Genomic DNA, 19,802 nt, shown 5'->3' on the forward strand with positions numbered 1-19,802 from the left:
CTGCCCTTTTTCGTATTTTTCTTATTTTCTTCCGTCTTATTTTACTATTGAAAAATATAAAGTCTATTTTGATTAATTCAGGCGTAATACTCCTTTTATAAACCCTCATATACTGTAAAAAAATAAATAAAATGAAACTCTAAGAGAAAGAGTTTGCGTTTTAGTTGCTAAATGGGACACATTTCAAAAACGCTGCATACAACAACACGGGCACCTATTATATCTATCTATCTAGATATCTATATATATTTATGTGTGTGTCTATCTATCTATTTAGATAGCTGTCTTTCTATCTATTTATCTATCTATCTATCTATCTATCTATCTATCTATCTGTCTATCTGTCTATTTATTGGCACTATTGACAACTTCAATAACTGAGCATTAGGTAAACCCATAGCAGATAAAACATGGACTCTTGGAGAATTCAATTCAATTCAGTTTATTTTATATAGCCCAACATCACAAATACAAGTTTGCCTCGGAGGGCTTTACAATCTGTACACATGACATCCCTGTCCTGGGACACCCACCTTTAGTCCTGGATGCCAATTAAAACATCAACCTTGGGGGTTTAATTATTTTTGTCACAATCCAAAGTGTCCACATGGGATTTACATGCCTTTCCTGAGGCAGTGGACTTTTACCTTTATGAGCTCAGCACACACTTCCTGGTAGCCAGACAGACCTTTGTTTTATCTCACGGATGGTGTTTCTCAGGCTGATTCCCTCCTCTGGCTTGAACTGCGATAAAGACTAGAAGCCACTTTCCTCAAACTCTACAGCATTTTGTAAGGACTTTCTTCTGTTATTCCCCCCAGCATCACACCACTACCAGGTAAGCAGGGTTTAAAGACAGAACAGAATTGTGTTTGTCAATAACTTGCATCATCTGCACAGTGTTGTAAATATAACAGCTCATACACTTATAGTCTCACTGTTTGAGCTTTTTCTCTCTTTTAACATCAATTATTGATTTGTCAGACTGTAGTTTTTTGTTTATTTGTATTCAGATTTTCCTATTCTGCCATCCTTCAGTGACTCTGTGTGAGAACCGTAGACGACTGCATGTGGTGGAAACCAAACCAACTGTATGAATTATTGATAAACAGATGAGGATGGCAACAAGAGATCAAATTGCACATGCTTCCACCCACAATGTAGCTGTCACTCTGAGCAAAGACAACAGGCACTTGTGCCTCAACATGTGATGCTTCTTGTTTAGGCTATATTAAAGTTGACTTCGCTGGCAACTGAAGCCTTAATGCATCATGTAATGAAGACAAATACTCTTATCTTTCTCATGATAACTTAATCTAAAGAGCTTTTTTTTTTACAGTGTATTACTGCACCTGGATTATACAAACATCATTGAAGAGTGACTGAATCAGGGTGAGCTGAAGGATCATCGCTGTCTCCAAAGAAGAGGGAAAGGACACATTTGACAGATCTCATGACAAGTTACAGAAGTGAAGGATTCTTCAACCCTGCCTACCATGACAGCGAGACTCTGGAAATTGATAGAAGGTTTGTGGTAGTAAAACATAAATTGTGTGTGTCCTCAAATGTTCATCAGTGAATCATTTATCTTGAAAAACCTTGATAAATCAAAGAAGGTGTTTGAGTGAGTGCTGTGTATTGACTTGTTATCAAAGGGCAAACATGTTTTGTACTGTGAGGGAATGAACAGAACGTCTTCAAGGAAGTGGTGTGCTATTTATTCTCCCAGGCTGTAAGAGATTCAGTTTTTTTTTTCCTTTTGGGTAAAAATGTTAAAGCCTGAAGAAAAGTTTCTAAAAAAGACATTACAGTAAACTTCAATATGTGAACTTGTAAACTTCAATATGTGAGTTAATTATTTTATAATCTAGAAACGTAATCCTGCACTTCCTTGAAGGATATTATATCCTCAAAAGTACCACCAGGAATCATATCGATAACATTTAATTACAGGTAATGATCTTGGAATTCCAGTTCCTTTCTCGAGCTGATAACCCCTGCTCTTAAGTATCATAAACACTATGACCGAAACCGTTTATCTTTCATGTAACGCCATTTGTTCCGTGTGGTCTCTGTCTCCTAGTAAAAACCCCCACACTAACCCGTATGCCAGGGGTGAGAGGCCAGACGAACATTACTCTACTGGTCAGACCAGCGGTGATGATGCGGTGGGCAGAGCGCCATCGGGGGGCTGGCATGAGGAGAGCTGGAGGGGGAGAGAAAGCATCCCCATGGGCGTCATCTCAACGCGCTCAGGGAGTCCGACGTTGCAACGTGACCTCAGTGAGTGACTAAGTTGAGCTACCGAACAATATTAAGTCTCTGTGTACATTTGCATCGCTGTATGCTATCTGTACTGTGTCACAGGAAATAAGCAACATCATTTGGTGATGACTACTCCGTCATTTGGTTCTATATGCTTGCACGTGACTCTATGTGTTGCTAAGGGACACTTTTGTTGATACTTCTGTTGTATCTTCGTACTTTTATTCAGATCACAGTACGTTCCAAATCCCACCTGACTCTCAGTATGATCAATCACCTCCTGCGCGCCTTTCTTCTGCAATGCAAGGTAATGGTTAAACTAACTTACTCGATAGATTACAGGTTCTTTTCACTGCGGTCAAGTGAGCCCACATTCGCCGAGTGAGCCGCAGTTGCAATTCTAAATGCACCTCTATTCAAGGTGTTACGGTACGGGGGCCAGCTCAATGTCACAATATTCAAACAGCTATAAAAACAGATCCATCGACTTGTACATAAATATCAGATCCTTAGGTTTGTACATAAATATTCCACTGCAGGCTTGTTCAGGATGACCTCTACTATGCCCATGTACATGGCCTCAAAATATTACTGTACAGTTTTTGAGAAAATTGAATTCAAAGTCAGCTTGAATTTCATAATGATGAACATGGGCATTGTACAGGTCATCCTGAACAGGCCTGCAGTGGAATATTTATGTACAAGTCGATGGATCTGTTTTTATAGCTGTTTGAATATTGAGATATTGTGAAATTAAGAATATCATTATGAAATTCAAGCTGACTTTGAATTCAATTTTCTCAAAAACTGTACAGTAATATTTTGAGGCCATGCACATGGGCATAGTAGAGGTCATCCTGAACAAGCCTGCAGTGGAATATTTATGTACAAGTCTATGGATCTGTTTTTATAGCTGTTTGAATATTGTGACATTGAGCTGGCCCCCGTACCGTAACACCTTGAATAGAGGTGCATTTAGAATTGCAACTGCGGCTCACTCGGCGAATGTGGGCTCACTTGACCGCAGTGTTCTTTTCGCAGTTAATGTCAGCTCTGTTGTTATGGTATTGCTTAAAACACACACACACATAGTTGTTAAAGTGACAATCATGAGCATTTCAGCTGTGGTTGGTTTAGAATTTCTATTAGAGAGAAAATTATGTAATTGTGTTTAGCAGTCTGGAGCCTTTTGGGGATAGATCTTAATTTAACAGACATTTGACAAAATGAATGAAAATCGTGCATACAAGACAATGATTGAAAGTAAATGTGAGGTTAATTTTGACCTGTCGACTTTGATTTTCAATTACCTTTGCAAAGTCCTTCTGGATAATTATTAATGGAGGCTATCGCACAGCAAGAAATTAAAAGAAAGACAAGGAAGTTGGCCAAGAAAGTAAAACAGAGGGGGCTGTGGGGAAAGTCTTAAGCTAAAGGACATGATCTAAAGGTTGTGGAAAACTTTTAGTTTATGTTTTCAACATGAAGAGACATATGTATATTTCTAGCCATAAAAGCAGCATGACTCTATGATGCTAATATGTATGTTAGTATGTTAGTCCATACTGAAATATCACAATGTTAGGTTCAACCTATCACACATTGCTCAGTATGAACTGTGATAACTTTGGCAATACCTTAATGTTATGTGTGTTGTCAGATCAACATTTCAATTCGTCCAAATAGTTTATGACCACATTAAACTAATCATCTTGTCATCAGCACAACGTTTACACCACCACTGTTCTCACAGAGCCACTAGCATGGCTGTTGATTCCCCGTTGTGTTATAATGCAACTTTATTACACCGTAATTAGCAGGCTATATTGTGAAGCATTACCATACTACCTGTGAATGACAGTAGTCACTCTAGTAAAGCCGTCGGCACAGTAGTCTGACTACAGCAGCTGCAGTGTCATAGCTTTTATCAGGAGTCGAGATACTGTAAATTCAGTGGCAATGTAAATAGCACCCACAATACTGTATTCCACTGCTATCAGCTGGACTGTCAATGTGTTTACAGTGGGCAATGCACACATAGCGTATGAAGTTCATCTCGAAAATATAAAGAGATGAAAGTAAATCAATGTTTAGCTATAGTGGGATAGTATATGTTTACATGTGTAAGTAGCTGCAGGTGTTACATTTAAAAAAGCCAAACTTGATGTCACCCCACTCCTGTATTTCCTATTTGCCTCGTGAGATCACCATCATATATCAATCTCTTCGGACTATTTCTTGACGATCACTGCCCATCAGCAAAGCACATTCTTCTTTTCATGTGCGTTTGTCCAGGTAACACGACAATGACATGGAGGGGAAGGACAATGAGAAGGATGAGCATGTTTCCTCACGGGGATCCTACCCAAGTAGCCTTCACAGAGGATGCCATCAGGAACGAGATGGAGAATGGTAAGAACTTGTGGCGGCCGTGTGTCGGATTGCAATGTGAAGAGTGTCACCTGATCTACATTCTGGATGGAAGCCTGTGTGAAGATCACAGGGAGATCTTATCTTGTCATTGTGTGTGTGACAGAGGAACAGAACCTGATCAAGGAGCTTGTTGCCCTGTCAACACAAGACCGAATTCATGCCATTCGGGATCTTCCAATGAGCTTTGAGGAGAAGAAACATATCAGGTGGGTCTTGACCGACAAGCAGTTAATGTTTATACGCTTCCTTGTCAGCGCCATCGCAGGTTAACCATTACACCCTGCAGAGAACCATAAAATAAGAAGTTTGTATGCAAAGAGTTGCAATAGAGATCACTGGAGGAAAATATACATACATGTGCACAAACACACACATACACACTGTTCCTTTGTTTCAAAGTACATTTCACAAGAAACTATTAAATCAGAAAGTCCAAAGGTTTTCCTGCTTCGTTGTGACACAATGTATCTAATTCAATAGAAGATTTAGACTTTTAAGTTACTATTGTTATTATCACACCAAACATTGTTCTAAATTACCTCCACAGGAGCCAGGTGCGAGTCAAGTCTTCTAAGCAATCTCGCCAGTTCACATGTTTTGCAGATTTTTCTGAGAATGTGTCACTGGTAAGTAAACAACACGCTGCAACACCATACACAAATAACTCATTCTGAGTACACCCATCTGATATATCATCATATATAACTTATGCTGTATACAAGTTGCTCTCTCAGTCTTTCCGCAGGTGTGGTTACAGTATAAGTTCAGCCAGGCAGACCCTGGAGCTGTGGCAAGGCATCATGAAAGAGATTGGTGGCAAGTTTGGCTCCAGTGTCCTCATCTATTTCGTCTTCCTCAAGTGGCTGCTCATGTTCAACATTTTCTCCTTCCTGGTCAACTTTGGCTTCATCACCATCCCGATGCTTGTTTACGACCCCTCTCCCAGCATACCGCCCAATGTGAGCTTCAGAGGACTGGAGATACTATCTGGAGCTGTAAGTGGAGACTTGTAAACTATCCAAATGATCCATACTTATCAATTAATTGTACTCAAATCAATGTGCAATTTAATGCTCTGATTGATATATTGTAATATCAACAGTGGATGAAATTACTCTGTGTGACTTTTTAAAGTGGCTTGTATTCCCCTCAGCATTACTGAGCCTTTTAGCATCTTTCAGCTCATTGTTTACCTTCAGCAACTTGAATCTTTTGGTCCACTCCCACCAAAGGCAGCTGTTTTCAGAAAAAAATATAAAAACTCAGATAAAACAACTATACACTACCTGCTCAGACATAGTTAGCAACTAGCTGGTGAACACAGTGGAGCGCTTAGCAGCTAAAGAGTCAGATATTTCTCTCTGGAGTTGATGGAGACCAAAACAGAGCTAAAAGGAGAGTGAATATTGGATGTACATTTGTCAGGAACTACAGCTCCAGAATAATGTCAATGTTACTCCGTGGCTGTTGGATGTGTTGATAGGAAACTATTAGCTAACATGTTAGCCATAATATTTTATATGTTGATAAGTCAATGTTCTGTTTATAGCATGTTGCGCTGCTCCCAAATAGACAATCAATAATAATATATTTTAAAAAAAACAACATATGGATGCTCAGGAAACGTTGTTTTTTCCAATGTATAGTAAATGTGTTTTGGTTTCTCCAGGGTTATTTCCAGTACACTGTCATGTACTACGGTGGCTACAGCAATGAAACCCTGCATGGCCTGGTGGAGTACAACATGCAGTTGGCATATTTCTTCACCATTGCAGTCTATATGGTTCTGTGTGGAATTACACTTATCTTCAGGTTTGTTCATTTTATGTGTAACTAGAATGTAGATCACAGTATGTGAGGTGTATTGCACATTCCCTTTGCCCTTCTAATTGTCATTCAGGTTAACAGCCCTTTGAATGCAAAGAAATGTATGTTACCTATTTCCCTCCCGCAGCATGAACAACTCATTCAAGAAAAACTACGTACTAGCAGACCCAACTTCAAACAGTGCATGGCAGCTTCTCTGCAGCTGGGACTTTAGCATTACCAATGAGAGAGCAGTGAGACAGCGTAAGAACAATCTACGAGTCCAACTCAAGGTATATTACTGTGTTCCGAACAACCTTTTGTCACTCAAGACATCAGGAAAGAGAGAGTTGTTTATTGTAGGATCTTTTCACCTCCATATCATGAAATATATCTGTAACAAGCAACTCCGAATGACATGTTTAGACAGTACATTTCCACTAATTCAACTTGCTGCTCTAAGCTTTGTAGTCAACTGAAGTCGCAAATGATATTCACACATTAAGCTTTCAACAATTTGCTCTGTCAAAGCAAATTGTTTAAAGACAAATTATGAAGCCTCATTATTTCTCATGGCCACGATTATCCTCTTGCCGTCTCTTCAGGAGTCTTTGTCAGAGAAGGCCCAGAGGGAGTTGCTAACCCTCTCTGAAAAGTTGAAGCACTTTGGGGTTTATCTGGGTTCCTGGCTCCTCTCCACCGGCTTGGCTGTCGGCTGTGGAGCTAGCATCTATTACCTCTGCCAATACGAACAGCAGGTACACAAGTAAAGATTGAATAATTAGTCATATTGTTAAATTTGACAATTTTTTTTCATTTGATATGGAATACAGAGAACAGAAAGAAGGTTTCTTCTCCGTCTGGAAAATAATTTCCCCATTAAAACCAGTATTGATAAAAAAATCCCCTTTGTTTGCATGTTTAGATAAACTGCGTATGATAATACTTTATGGCATGGTAAAGTATTGTATGAGCATGTGTCATGAGCTTGCAACTTACAGTAATGAGTCAAGTCATTTACCGACAGTGCTGGGTTTGATCCATTCCTGCATGCAATGTTTGCTGTCTAGGGCTATCTTAAGATGACCTCCACCTCTTATCTTTATAGCGAGCAACAGATGCTGCCAACAGGTCTCTGCTTCAGGAGGCAGAGACTCTCCTGGTTCCCTTTGTTGTGTCTCTGATGAACCTGGTTGTCCCACTATTCTATTCCCTCTTCAACAAGTTTGAGCCCTACTCCAACCAGCGCAGACAGATCTACGCTCTGGTTGTCAGGTTAGACAGCTGGGACACATTATATATCTTGTGAATTAAAGGACATATGATCAAGGAACGTGTCCTTGAGATATGCACTTACTTGCTTCATTGCCAATAATTACATGAGATGATTGATAGATCTATCTATTCAATATGAAGCTGGAGCCACAAGTCGATTAACTTAGCATAGCTTAGCATAAAGACTGGAAACAGGGGGAAGTAGCTTGTATGTCTCTGTCCAAAGGTAGCAAAAACTGCCGAGCAGATCCTCTAATGCTCAATAATTCATTTGGATTATTCGCCTCTAAACCCACAATTAGCATTGATACACATATGATGAAGTAGTCACCTTGGGAAAGAGCCAAGCTAGTGGTTTCCACCTGTTTCTAGTCTTTATGCTATGCTAAGCTAAGCTAACCAGCTGCAGGTTCCAGCTTTGTATTTACTGAACGCCCACACAGTGGTGGTATCAATCTTCTCCATTCATTCTCGGCAAGAAAGCAAACAGACATATTTCCCATCAATTCAAAATATACCTTTGAGCAATAATAATCATTTTTTGTCTCTTTTCTCAAAGAAACGTGCTACTCAAGATGTCCATTCTGGCCGTCCTGTGTTATTACTGGATGAATGTGGTGGCGAAGAAGTTTTCAGTATGTTTGACAGGGATCAACCATTTCTTGCTGTCTTCAAATACACCAATATTAGTTTTGTCCGTATATATAGAGTAATTTATGAACCTGTTGTGTTCTTCACAGTGTTGGGAGTCCATTGTGGGACAGGCTTTGTACCGGCTGGTCATTGTTGATTTCCTTTTTCTGATGTTGGGATCCTTCTTTGGAGAGTTTCTTAGCAAGTGAGTGACACACTTTCATTTTATTCTTCACAATTATATAAATGGGGTAGGTTAACCTAAATCACAATCATAATTTCTTTGGAACAGTGTGATTGGGACGAGGTTACTACCTCGTCTGGGGTTACCAGAGTTTGACGTAGCCAGAAATGTCCTTGAACTCATCTATGCACAGACTCTGGCCTGGTAAGATCAATACATTGAACACTTACTATAGTTCACTTCTGCTCTCAGTGCTAATTTAATATTAAAACTAAGTTTACCCTTGATTATCTCCCCATAGGATTGGAATATACTTCTCTCCTCTGCTGCCTGTCATCCAGATCCTCAAATTTTTTGTTTTGTTTTACTTAAAGAAGGTAAATGCAGGTTCATAAAGTTTATAGGCCTTTGTGATTTATAACTGAACTGCCATGATGACACACAGCCATAGGATAGTACAATGCCATCGCTGCCCGAGCTGCTCTATATACTGTTTTAGGCTCATGTTACCCTATTTGTGCACCTGGTTCAATAATTTAATCAAGTCCTTTCATCCCACTGACAGCTTGCTTTATTGTGTGTCATAGTAAAGACAGGTAGGGTTTGTGGAGTAAACCTAATGGTTGTACTATACCACGAAAGGTCAATCAATCCCGGAGTAAATTAATTCAGTATGATTGGTAATTTGACCCAGGTCAGATCTGGTGTTGTTGTATGTGTCATGACCATGCTGAATGACCTTTGAAGCAATGCCTTTCAAAGCTCTCTGTTCTTTATTAGGGAGTGAAACAGATTTGATGTTTCGGCAGAAATGAGCTCATGGTTTTGTAAACTTTAATAATACCATGAGGTATTGCAATAATAATCAGTGGAAAATGGTGTGTGTGTGTGTGTGTGTGTGTGTGTGTGTGTGTGTGTGTGTGTGTGTGTGTGTGTGCGTGTGCGTGTGCGTGCGTGTGCGTGCGTGTGCATCTCTCCCCAGGTCAGCCTGATCCAGAACTGCCAGCCTCCGCGACGGACGGGCAGAGCAGCTCAGATGCAAACCATCTTCATTGCCCTCCTCTTCTTCCCTTTCTTTGTGGGTGCTCTGTCCATGGTTGCATACACCTCCTGGAGGTACGAGAACATTACCTATTTTTTTATATTATAAACTTTCATATCACATTAACAACCTAGAGTAAAGAACATTATATAAATGTATATATTATAAACCCAACAGTACCCATCTTTGATACATGCTGCATTTTTTACCTGTACACAAATCCCCCCAAAGCAAACCTAAGTCTTGCTTTATCCATCTTGTCCTGCGCTGTAGCCTGACGCCCTCGGAGCAGTGCGGCCCTTTCCAGGGACTCAACAACACCTTCAGTGTGGTTACAGTGTGGATGGATGATCTTGAGGAGATCGCTGGTTCTCAATGGGCCGTCTGGATCTACCAAAATGTCATCAGAAGTGAAATTTTCTACTATTTTATCTCACTCATCATCATGTAAGTGTGTGACATGGATTGTGTTGGTGCAGAGGAAATCCAGTTGTGAATCAGTTATTGCAAAACACATTTTCACTCATTATGGCCCTGCAGATCAAACCTCAGGAGAAAAAAAACACCACACTGTATTGTCTTATACCTGCTCAGACGTTGCACTCTTAATGTTGATATTCTTAATCTTGCAATCATGTCACATGAACTTCAACAGCAGACAATTTTAGATTTAGATTTGCAGAGCATCAACTAAATGTCTAAATACCGAGGAACAGCAGTGCTTTGAGCTAAATACCAATGTTACCAGGCTCACACGCTCACAAAGACAACGCTAGCATGCAGAAGTTCATAATGCTCACCAAGTTCACTTGTGTAGTTTAGGGAAGGCTAATGGGAGTGGCATTGGTTTTGCATGGCCTATTGGACAAATTAAATGTAGACCTCATGGTGAACATTGAGGTCCAAAGTGGTGGACAATGCAACATTGCCATTCCTAGTAATATGAGTATGATAAAATATATGGATGAATTATATTTATGAAATATTTTGTTTCTTTATAGGATGATGAGCCATATAGGAACTGTTAAAAAATGTTGTGTTTTTTTGGGAGGGGAGAGTAATTCTAAAATGCTCTTGAGTTTGAGTTTAGGTTTCCTGGGCCGTTAAACAATATGTTTGTCATTGAGTCCAATTCAGCCACATGAGAGTCACACAGTGTGGTTGTACAATTGAGCATATTCCTGTCACTATGCAAATAGAGTCTACAATAATGTCATTCATATTATAACTTTTTTCCTACTCAGTGTCATTATGTACATCTTCTGGCAAGTCACTCAGGGCCGCAAGCAGCTTATTGGTCTACTGAAACAACAGATTGTTAATGTGAGTGTGTTTAAAAAATATCCTTGAAATGTTGTTTTGTATATTGCTGCTTGGTAGCCTTTTGGTTCGTCTGCTTAACCCTTGGCTGCAATGCCTCTCTCTCTCTCTCTCTCTCTCTCTCTCTCTCTCTCTCTCTCTCTCTCTCTCTCTCTCTCTCTCTTTCTCTCGTCGTTTTCTCCCACCAGGAAGGGAAAGACAAGTCATTCTTGTTAGACAAGCTCCAGAACCTCCAAAAAGCTCAGCCTGATAAAAAATCAAAACAGAAGAATCAAAAAAAGGTTTGGTGCGAAGATTATTTCATGGTAAACATTCACCTTTCAGCCAGATATTGGTTTTCAACCTCGCTGCATATTTTCTCCTGTCCTCAGCACTCCAAGCATCGCCCAGATGACCGCTCTTCAACCGGTCAGTCCAACTCAAACGTCATGGTTCAGGCGTTACTCGCCCGCCAGCAGCTTGAACAGGAGGAAGAGAGACGCAGCACTGGTGGAGTGCCCGTTCCCTCCGACATCTCCACCTCCAGCGCTTTGATTCAGGCCATGTTGGCCCGCCAGAGAGCCGACGACCAGGATGAAGATAAACACTCGGCATTCTCGAGCGCCTTCGCACAGGCCGCGCAGGCCAGGCAGCGGGCCGAGGGTCGAGAGAGGGATGAATACTACAGCACAGGTTTTTCTGAAAGCCCTGTCCCCACATCCAGCGTCGTCACACAGGTGATGCAAGCCAGACACCGAGCAGAGGAGGAGGGAGCGGATGATGCACATGACCTGCCATCCTCTGTGTCGAGTGTCATGATGCAAGTCATGCAAGCCCGACAGAAAGCAGAGGAAGAGGACATGCCTCAGTGGGTCCCTGCTCCCCCGCAGAACTCAGCTCCAGCTGGCTCCAGCGCGCTCATACAGGCCATGTTGGCCCGGCAACAGGCCCAGAATGAGTACGATGACGGTTACTGACCAAGGTCGTCTGACTTCGTCTTACTGTGGGGAGAAGAACACAACTGAAAAGAACAACGGATGACTGAAATCACTCTTTAGGATTTGAGTTGTCACCCATGGATAAATTAGCATCAGTCTATCAACAAATGGGTTGATTTCTCTGCAGAATTGAATTATTCAATACTACTGCGAATCCAGAAGAACAAAGTGCTAAGATATCCACTGTAGCAATGCTAGAAGAGAGTGCAGGTTCACCTCTTTATGCACTTTTTTTTTTACCAAAATATTGTATTTTTGTTAAATTTTTCTGGATCTGCCTTGTAAGATAAATAGGTATAACAAATACCTGGCCTGATTTTGTGCCTAATGTAATTGATGTGTTATTAACACCAGTTGTTAATACTATTATATTATCTGTGAAATGTAGATTAACACCATACTCAATAAAAGAAAGTCAAAAATGAATTTGTCACTGTTCTTTTGTAGTGCCGCCGTCCAATATGACAGGGCAGGTGAGATGGTTTGGCACGTAAAAGACTTAAAAGACAATTTAAAAAGGGATGTTGAAGAACCAGCTCTATGATGAAGAACTAGCTCTATGATGAAGAGTAGCGCAAAAAAAAGTATTTTATTTTTTTATACAAAACCCCGAAATTTCAATACAATTAAAGAAAAGAAAGGAAAAACAACACCAAACAAAAGCAAGCTGAAACTCCTTTCGCCCTATGATCCAATGAAAGGGTTTTCCCCGTCTCAGCCTCACCAAACTAGAACCACCACCTACTCAGGTCCGCAAGTAGGTGAGCTCAACCGAGCAAGTATCACATTTCACACAGAATAATCAAATAGCCATTTATACAATATTCTTGAGTTACAGCTGACATCACAATTCATATTTGGGAAATGATTACATACCAATGAGCACCTCAAATATAACAGAATGTAATTTACCACATAACTACCTCACTCATGCTCCTCCACCCTAACAGTGCGCATCCCCTCCTGCTCCGAGGGCCTTATGAGGAAAACCTGTTAACACTCGTCTGGATAGAGCTGCTGATCTAACACAACATCCCAGGCAGAACAACAACAAAACATCAAATGAACCCTGACAACAAATAAACTAAACAACATCCTGTCATTTACACACCTTGATGGATAAAAACACAACAACCATGTTAATATCGGGCTAAGTGAAAAGAAACAAGGCACATTTTTCACACCCTCGCATTACATTTTATTGCAAGAAATGGCTTTCAAAAGCAAACTATAATAGACATAATCCAGTTCCTTCAAACAATAAATACAGTGACCAGTATAAACTGAGTAAAATATAATTGTGCAAACAGTCTGTTAAGACGACACTGCCCTCTGTAGGGATTATGAATACAATGCCACAGATTAGCCATTTATTTTGATGTTTTATCACATCTGTCTTCTCTAACTTTGATCTTGGCCAGTGATTCTTCAGTTATATTAAAGATCCCATCCAGACACGTTTAAGACCTATAACAAATACTCTGCTTTGAATACAAAATTGTGCTCAGTTTGGTTTTTCTACAAAACATTGAATTGCCTTGTTAAAACAATTACCTCTGCGCCCTTCAAGTAGCAATAACTAAAACACATTTTTTGAGGGGATTTCATTTCCAGCAAAATAGTCTTAAAAACAATGAAAATAGACATTTCCAAAGCATTGAATATTATTTTACTTCAGTCAAATCTGAAACATCAAATTAAATTACACACTGCACTGAAAAAGATGTGATCCTATATTGACTGTTGGTCATCATGAGATCAAAAGTGTTCATATGAACATGATAAAAATACTTTGAATCTATGATATAAGTTTATCTGCAGTTTATCCTGATACAGTATGATGTTGCAAATGCTCGTTTGGGCTTAATATACAGTTACAATAAATGTAAATGATTTTGAACATGTAACACAATATGATACACGATACACAACGTTCCAGTATTGTGTACACACATCCTGCACACTTACACTCCACAACTTGTTTACAATTTCTATATGTAGGCACGTCATTTGCAATAATTGTTATGGCTTTATTTCACAATGAATGAAAACTAGTAAGCGGTGTCTTTGCATTGCTATATTGATTGATTGAAACATGTTCAAAGCTACTACAAGGGACTTTCATTTTGTTTTTATTTGGGCGGGCCCTGTTGACTAAAGTGGTAGCGCTTCTGAGCACCAGAGTCCTTTTACAAAACATCTAGTTTTACTGCAGCGGGGGTCTGACAGTCTTCCCCACTCAGTCATGATTCTGGTCTTCCTCATACTGGCTTTCCTCCAGCGGGAACGGCACTACGGCCCGGGTCTCCAGCAGCTTGGCATCAGTGTTGGCTCCCAGCGAGACCGGTGGAGCAGTGGGGCTAAGCTGTGCTGCTGGCAGGAGGAGGAGACGTTGCTGCCGGGTGCTGAGCTGCCTTCCTCCCAACGGAGCTTCAGACTGCAGACTGCAGGTCGAATGTGTCAGAAAAGCCGGATCTGGGTCTGTTTCTGGTGAACCAACGTAATTTAATCAGATTTTGCGCGAAATCCAACACGGTGGCACCGATTTCGGGTTGAGAATAACAATATAGAAATAGACACTCTTCTCGCTGATGGTCTTGTTTAGTCATAGAAAGTCATGAAGAGGCAACAGTATTATACTGTTTCATAACCAGTTAAAAGTTCCTCACGGTAACTTTAATAAGGCTATTAGCATCTGAGAGGCCCTCACTCTATTTATGTGATATACTTCACATTTTCTCCTAATTCTATATTGTGGTAGGTTACACAAACAGTGAAAACACCTTCATCCATGAGATTAGCTCATTTCCACTTTGTCCAGTTGAAGCTGGTTTGACCAACGATTAAGGCAGTGAATCAGGAAGAGCTAATGATGCATCCTGAAACCCTGTCAGTCCAAACTGAATGGCGACCACATACGGACATCAGTGCTTCCATCCATCAAGTTGCAACACTGAGAGCGGCGCCACCACCTAACTGTCCGGTCATGTTCAGCACTGCTCTTCCCCTAAAGATGTTGCAATGTCACTCAGGTCCAGAGAGTCAGCAGGTATGAGAGTTTTCCTGCCACCTTTGGGGGTCTGGCTGGGATAAACCTCCACAGATTTGGAGATGGAGTGCAGGGAGCATTCCCGGAAATATCCGAAAGCCTCCCGTGCGTGCTCCTCGCGTATGCTTTGTTCGAAGGTCTTGCGTTTGTGCCGGAACTCGATGACGGTCTTTGTGTAGGAGTTGAGCGTGGTAACCGATGCGCCCATGCAGCAGGTGAAGGACGCCCAGGCCATGCTGATAGAAAATCAGAAATTCACTTTGTAATTCAGCATGTGACAAACAATTGTGAGACATAGAGACACAATTCAAATGGCATTTGGACATTTTTTTTTTCTCAATATTTTTGTTTGCAGAGATTTGTGTCAATCACTAAAAAGTCCTTCTGCTCCCCTCAAGCATGCCGGCCCACATGAGAGATCAGACAATCATCGTCTCATGTACTTTTCATGCGGGTTGGGTAATGCCCATAAAAGGTCAAGAATTGTTTAGCCTCTAAAGCAAATTGTCCACATCCTGTGCATATTGTAAAGGAGTGAAATATCATCCCCTTATGCAATTCCAATCACGCCTGTATTGGAGCTTTGGACACCAAAGCCTAATCCTGCCATAACATGAGAGCTTTGGACTGTTTTCATTAGAGACAGTGACGCTGGGGTGAGAGAAGGGCTACAACACACTATTTGGGGCTGCTGCAGGCAGAATGGAAACCCTCATCTGGTCTCCTAATGGGTAAGTTGACTTAAATGTATTGATATAGCAGTGCTTTGTATGATATTGGTAAACTGCTGTGTGACTGTGGAGGTCTACCAGAAGGACCAGCCGTAGTCCCAGTTGTAGGGCCTCCAATCAGGTGGGCCGAGGCTGACAGTGACCTGGAAGACCTGTGTGTACATCACATGAGCCACCATGCCAAGAAGACCTGAAGTAATGCCGACAATATGTAGATGGTTAGATGGTTGCATGGCTTGTGGTTCAAATACAAAACATACACAAATAACTCTTCAGCAATAGGATGATTTGTTTCCACAAGTACAGACTTATCGTAAAGCTTTTTCATGTACGCACAAATATGCATGTATGTAAACAAAATAAGGACATGCCAATTTTAGCCTTAAATCTCCATCATTATCATGCCCTGTTTACCGCAAGATGGGATCTGATGAATTGTGTGTATCTTTTATCAAGTTGTGTAAACTGGAATCACAAACACTTGCACCAAAGTACTTAACAATAAAAATTAACAATCAAAGCCTCTCTGTGAATAATAAATAAAATGTGACAACCTGAGAGCACAGTGAAGACAGCAGCGAAGGCGTTGAGCTTGAGTCCATCAATGACGTTGCTGGAGCGGACCAGGTCTAAACACATGAGGCTGAAGCCCACCACCAGCAGAATAATGTACAGCATCTCAGAAACCAGCGACAGCCACAGCATCCCTGCAAAATGGGCCCGTTTGATTATGATAACGACAAAATATTCACATTACATATCATATAATTTACGGTGTCTAAAGGAGTCAGCTGAGGTGGTTCGGGCATCTAATTCGGATGCCTCCTGGACGCCTCCCGTTAGAGGTTTTCCAGGCACGTCCAACTGGTAGGCGACCCTGGGGAAGATCCAAGACACACTGGAGGGATTATATCTCCCAGCTGGCCGGGGAACGCCTTGGGATCCCCCAGAATGAGTTGGTAAATGTTGCGGGTGAGAGGGAAGACTGGGTCAGCCTGCTGGACCTGCTACCACCACGACCCAACCCCGGATAAGCGGATGGATGGATGGACAATTTACGGTATATTTACAGTATGTTACAATAGGTCCATACATAGTCACTCTAAGTACAGAGGGTAGTTGACAAGGGTTTTCAACGTACTGCTGTTTTATTATACAGAATTTTAAATTATTCATTGCATTATAAAAAGACACTGATATGTTTTAGACAAGTGGAGGACTTATATTAATCCAACATTTCACTGGTTACTGTGGCAGCAAATAGGGGCTGATGTTACATGAGTTGTACAATGTGGAATTTCAACTGATGTCAGAGCTCTCAAATCTATTCCAAATCCTATTCAGCTTTCCAGTGAATCAAGCCAAGTCTAATCACATCTCTATTGCAGTCTTCCTCTTGTCTTTGATCCTATTGAATCGTTTCACAGAGAGACAGGAAATGAGTATTCCTCAAACGACAGCGCCAACACAGCTGAACATCCTTAAAGTTAACATCAAATGTGTGCAGCTTTATTTGTGGCTCTGTGGTTTCATATTAAGCAGCCAATGCCCAAAATGAAAGTTAGGTGCTTATTGAATTTGGGAACTGTAAAAGTCAGAGAAGCAAACCAAACACGATGCTATGTAAGTATTTACCGTACTAGGTAACAATCACGCTCCACAGCTCAGTGTCTCCAAAGATACTATTTATCATACATGGATCAATCGGTAAATCTTTTTATAAAACGTATAGCTGTTAGCGCTGTTAGAGGCGGTTTAGGCATCGCCATGTTGAGAGCCGTCCATAGACAATTTAAATGCTCTCAATCTTGTAATGTGCACCTTGCCTTTGAGCTGTCAATGTACTGTCATCGTCTAATAGTTTAACAAACAGGATACGTTTTTGTGGAAAGACAGATGTCTTCCAGCCATTCCATATCTTTGCACATTGGAGGATCAGTGAGAAAGGCCCGATAATAGAATGTACCTTTCTAACCTTAGTCAAGCGGCATTTAAACACTCCACTAAACAGATAGTAGCTGTTTCACAAGTGTCCTCGTGGGATTGTTGGAGAACCTTTGATCATCGTTGGACCTCCTGATGATGAGCAGTGAACACTCACCTTTCTCTGATGGTGGGGCCAAGTCGATGAAGCTCCTGCACATCTCACCTGCAGCAGAAAGACAACATACTGTCACGATTCAGCACAACGCGGTAGGTGGAATCTTTAGCCAATACTTTATGTTGAATTCACGTGGCAGTTTAGAAATAAGTGAGTAATTTGCTTGTGGAAGAAGTCAAAAGACATGTGAGTTGTTGAAAAGGTCAGAGAAAAGGGGTTTGGGGTTAAACTAAACTGAATAAATAAATGCTTTTAGTACTGTCCTAATATGTGTTTAAATCCCAATGTCTGTGCAGGTGTGTTTGGTTGGATCGGCTTAGATAACATATGACCTCCTGGTCGATAACCACACAGCAACAGCAGGTTCAGAGGTCGTACGTTCTAAAATGAATAAACACAATGTTGAATAAGAGGCATATGTCAAAAATGAAGCTTTTTTTGGGCTTTGGATTCAGTGTCACCAGCTGGTCTGTTGGCAACGCCGCCTGACATCTGGTTCCTGTTCTATTGAATTACAGGCACTTTGCACAGAATTAAAATGGTAGAATAGAATAGAGATATCATTCTAGAAAGAAAGAAAAGATGCACTTTTATTACACCTGTGCCTGTTAAACCTTAAACACACTTGGAGATGTAAGAAGAGCCCGTGTCACTTTAACAAACGGTATGTTCAAAAAAATAACCATTAACACGACACATTTCTGCAGCTCTGATGTTTTCCTTCTGTCAGCTGTTGAGCAGAGCATGCCGCTGGATTTGTTGGATGTTGAAGACTTTAATCAGGTAGAAGGAGGGTGGCAACAGCTGTTTTGAGGAAAAACTCATCAAGGCCCCTGTTACATAATCCTTATTAACTCAAGCTGTCTCAGCCCCCCTCCTCATCCTCCTCCTCCTACTCCTCTCCTCCTCCTCCTCCTCCTCCATGCACAGACACTTGATGAGATGGACATGTGCTAGGAATTCCTTCTTGAGTAATTTCAATGAGTGGTTAATTTCTAGTTTTAAGCATTATAAACATATTAATTACTGGTACATTATCATAGTTATAAGCTGAGTGGTGTTTTACAGAGTTTGAAGATGGATGCTGGGACAGTTCATAATGAAGTTGCAGTGAACTAACCAAAGAGGACTAATCTGCCCCGATCCCACCTTTAACTTGAACTTTCACCCTTTCTGACGCACGTTACCGTTGCAATTCATTTCCCCCGTTGAGCCCTTTGTTGTTAAATTACCAAATTACTTTTTCTGTGAAGAAATGAAGCTCTATCAGAGATCATTCACAGTTTTATCTTCCGTTCGGCTTAAGCTGTGAAGCAATTACATTGTGTCCATATCAAGTGCTGCCCAGCCACACACTTAAGGCCCCAGAGTACAAAACTAAATCTGTGTGAGACTTCCGACTGAAGCTCCCATGTGCTGCTTTTTGCTCTGCATTCCATGCCAGATAAAAACAGTTCAGTGCCCCCCTCCCCCCTCCTCATCCTCCCCCCCCCCCCCCTTCTCACACACACACACACCTACACACACACACACACACACACACACACACACACACACACACACACACACACACACATACACACACACACACACCTTCGGCTCTTACTTTCATCGTGGATGTTCTCCTCGCAGGAGAACCAGATGCCGGTGTGGAACTGCCGGAACAGGAACCGGTCGTCCCCGGTCTCCCAGCTGTACACCACCTTGTTGGGGTCGGTCTCGTTCACCCCGTAGTCGATGCACTGGTGCGTCCGCAGCTTGCTGCACTTGGGCTTGGGGACTCTCTGGGTCCCCACGCACCAGTACGTCGTTATGAACGCGGTTATCGAGAAGAAGAGGGCGAAGAAGTTCAAGCCAACCGACCAAAGGGCCCTGCACCTGCGAGTCGTCTTCATTGTCCGTGAGAAGGAGGCAGCGGCGCGCGGAGGACCGAAAAGTTCATGGATGCGCGCTAAGCGGAGAAGATAGTTAGTTTCCAAAACGCAC

The 19,802-nt window shown here is 41.4% G+C and overlaps 2 protein-coding genes across 2 annotated transcripts; one reads left to right on the forward strand and one right to left on the reverse strand.

Annotated features, from left to right (window-relative positions):
• Positions 1-1,453: 1,453 nt before the first annotated feature.
• On the forward strand, positions 1,454-11,914 carry tmc5 (transmembrane channel like 5; the record flags this gene model as incomplete). Its single annotated transcript, XM_079219520.1, has 20 exons — positions 1,454-1,527; positions 2,084-2,283; positions 2,495-2,572; positions 4,561-4,677; positions 4,802-4,904; positions 5,246-5,324; positions 5,433-5,693; positions 6,368-6,510; positions 6,653-6,797; positions 7,110-7,262; positions 7,613-7,779; positions 8,339-8,414; positions 8,520-8,617; positions 8,705-8,800; positions 8,898-8,973; positions 9,579-9,712; positions 9,912-10,085; positions 10,883-10,961; positions 11,147-11,239; positions 11,330-11,914. 20 exons carry the CDS (start codon positions 1,454-1,456, stop codon positions 11,912-11,914), a joined length of 2,931 nt encoding a protein of 976 aa, XP_079075646.1.
• A 3,011-nt stretch (positions 11,915-14,925) lies between these two features.
• LOC306737607 (germ cell-specific gene 1-like protein) lies at positions 14,926-19,711 on the reverse strand (the record flags this gene model as incomplete). Its single annotated transcript, XM_079219354.1, has 5 exons — positions 14,926-15,220; positions 15,794-15,905; positions 16,270-16,422; positions 17,817-17,864; positions 19,423-19,711. 5 exons carry the CDS (start codon positions 19,709-19,711, stop codon positions 14,926-14,928), a joined length of 897 nt encoding a protein of 298 aa, XP_079075480.1.
• Between the last annotated feature and the right edge of the window lie 91 nt (positions 19,712-19,802).

The sequence above is a fragment of the Taurulus bubalis genome (genome assembly GCF_910589615.1).
Source record: "Taurulus bubalis genome assembly, chromosome: 6".
NCBI classification, from domain to species: Eukaryota; Metazoa; Chordata; class Actinopteri; order Perciformes; family Cottidae; genus Taurulus; species Taurulus bubalis.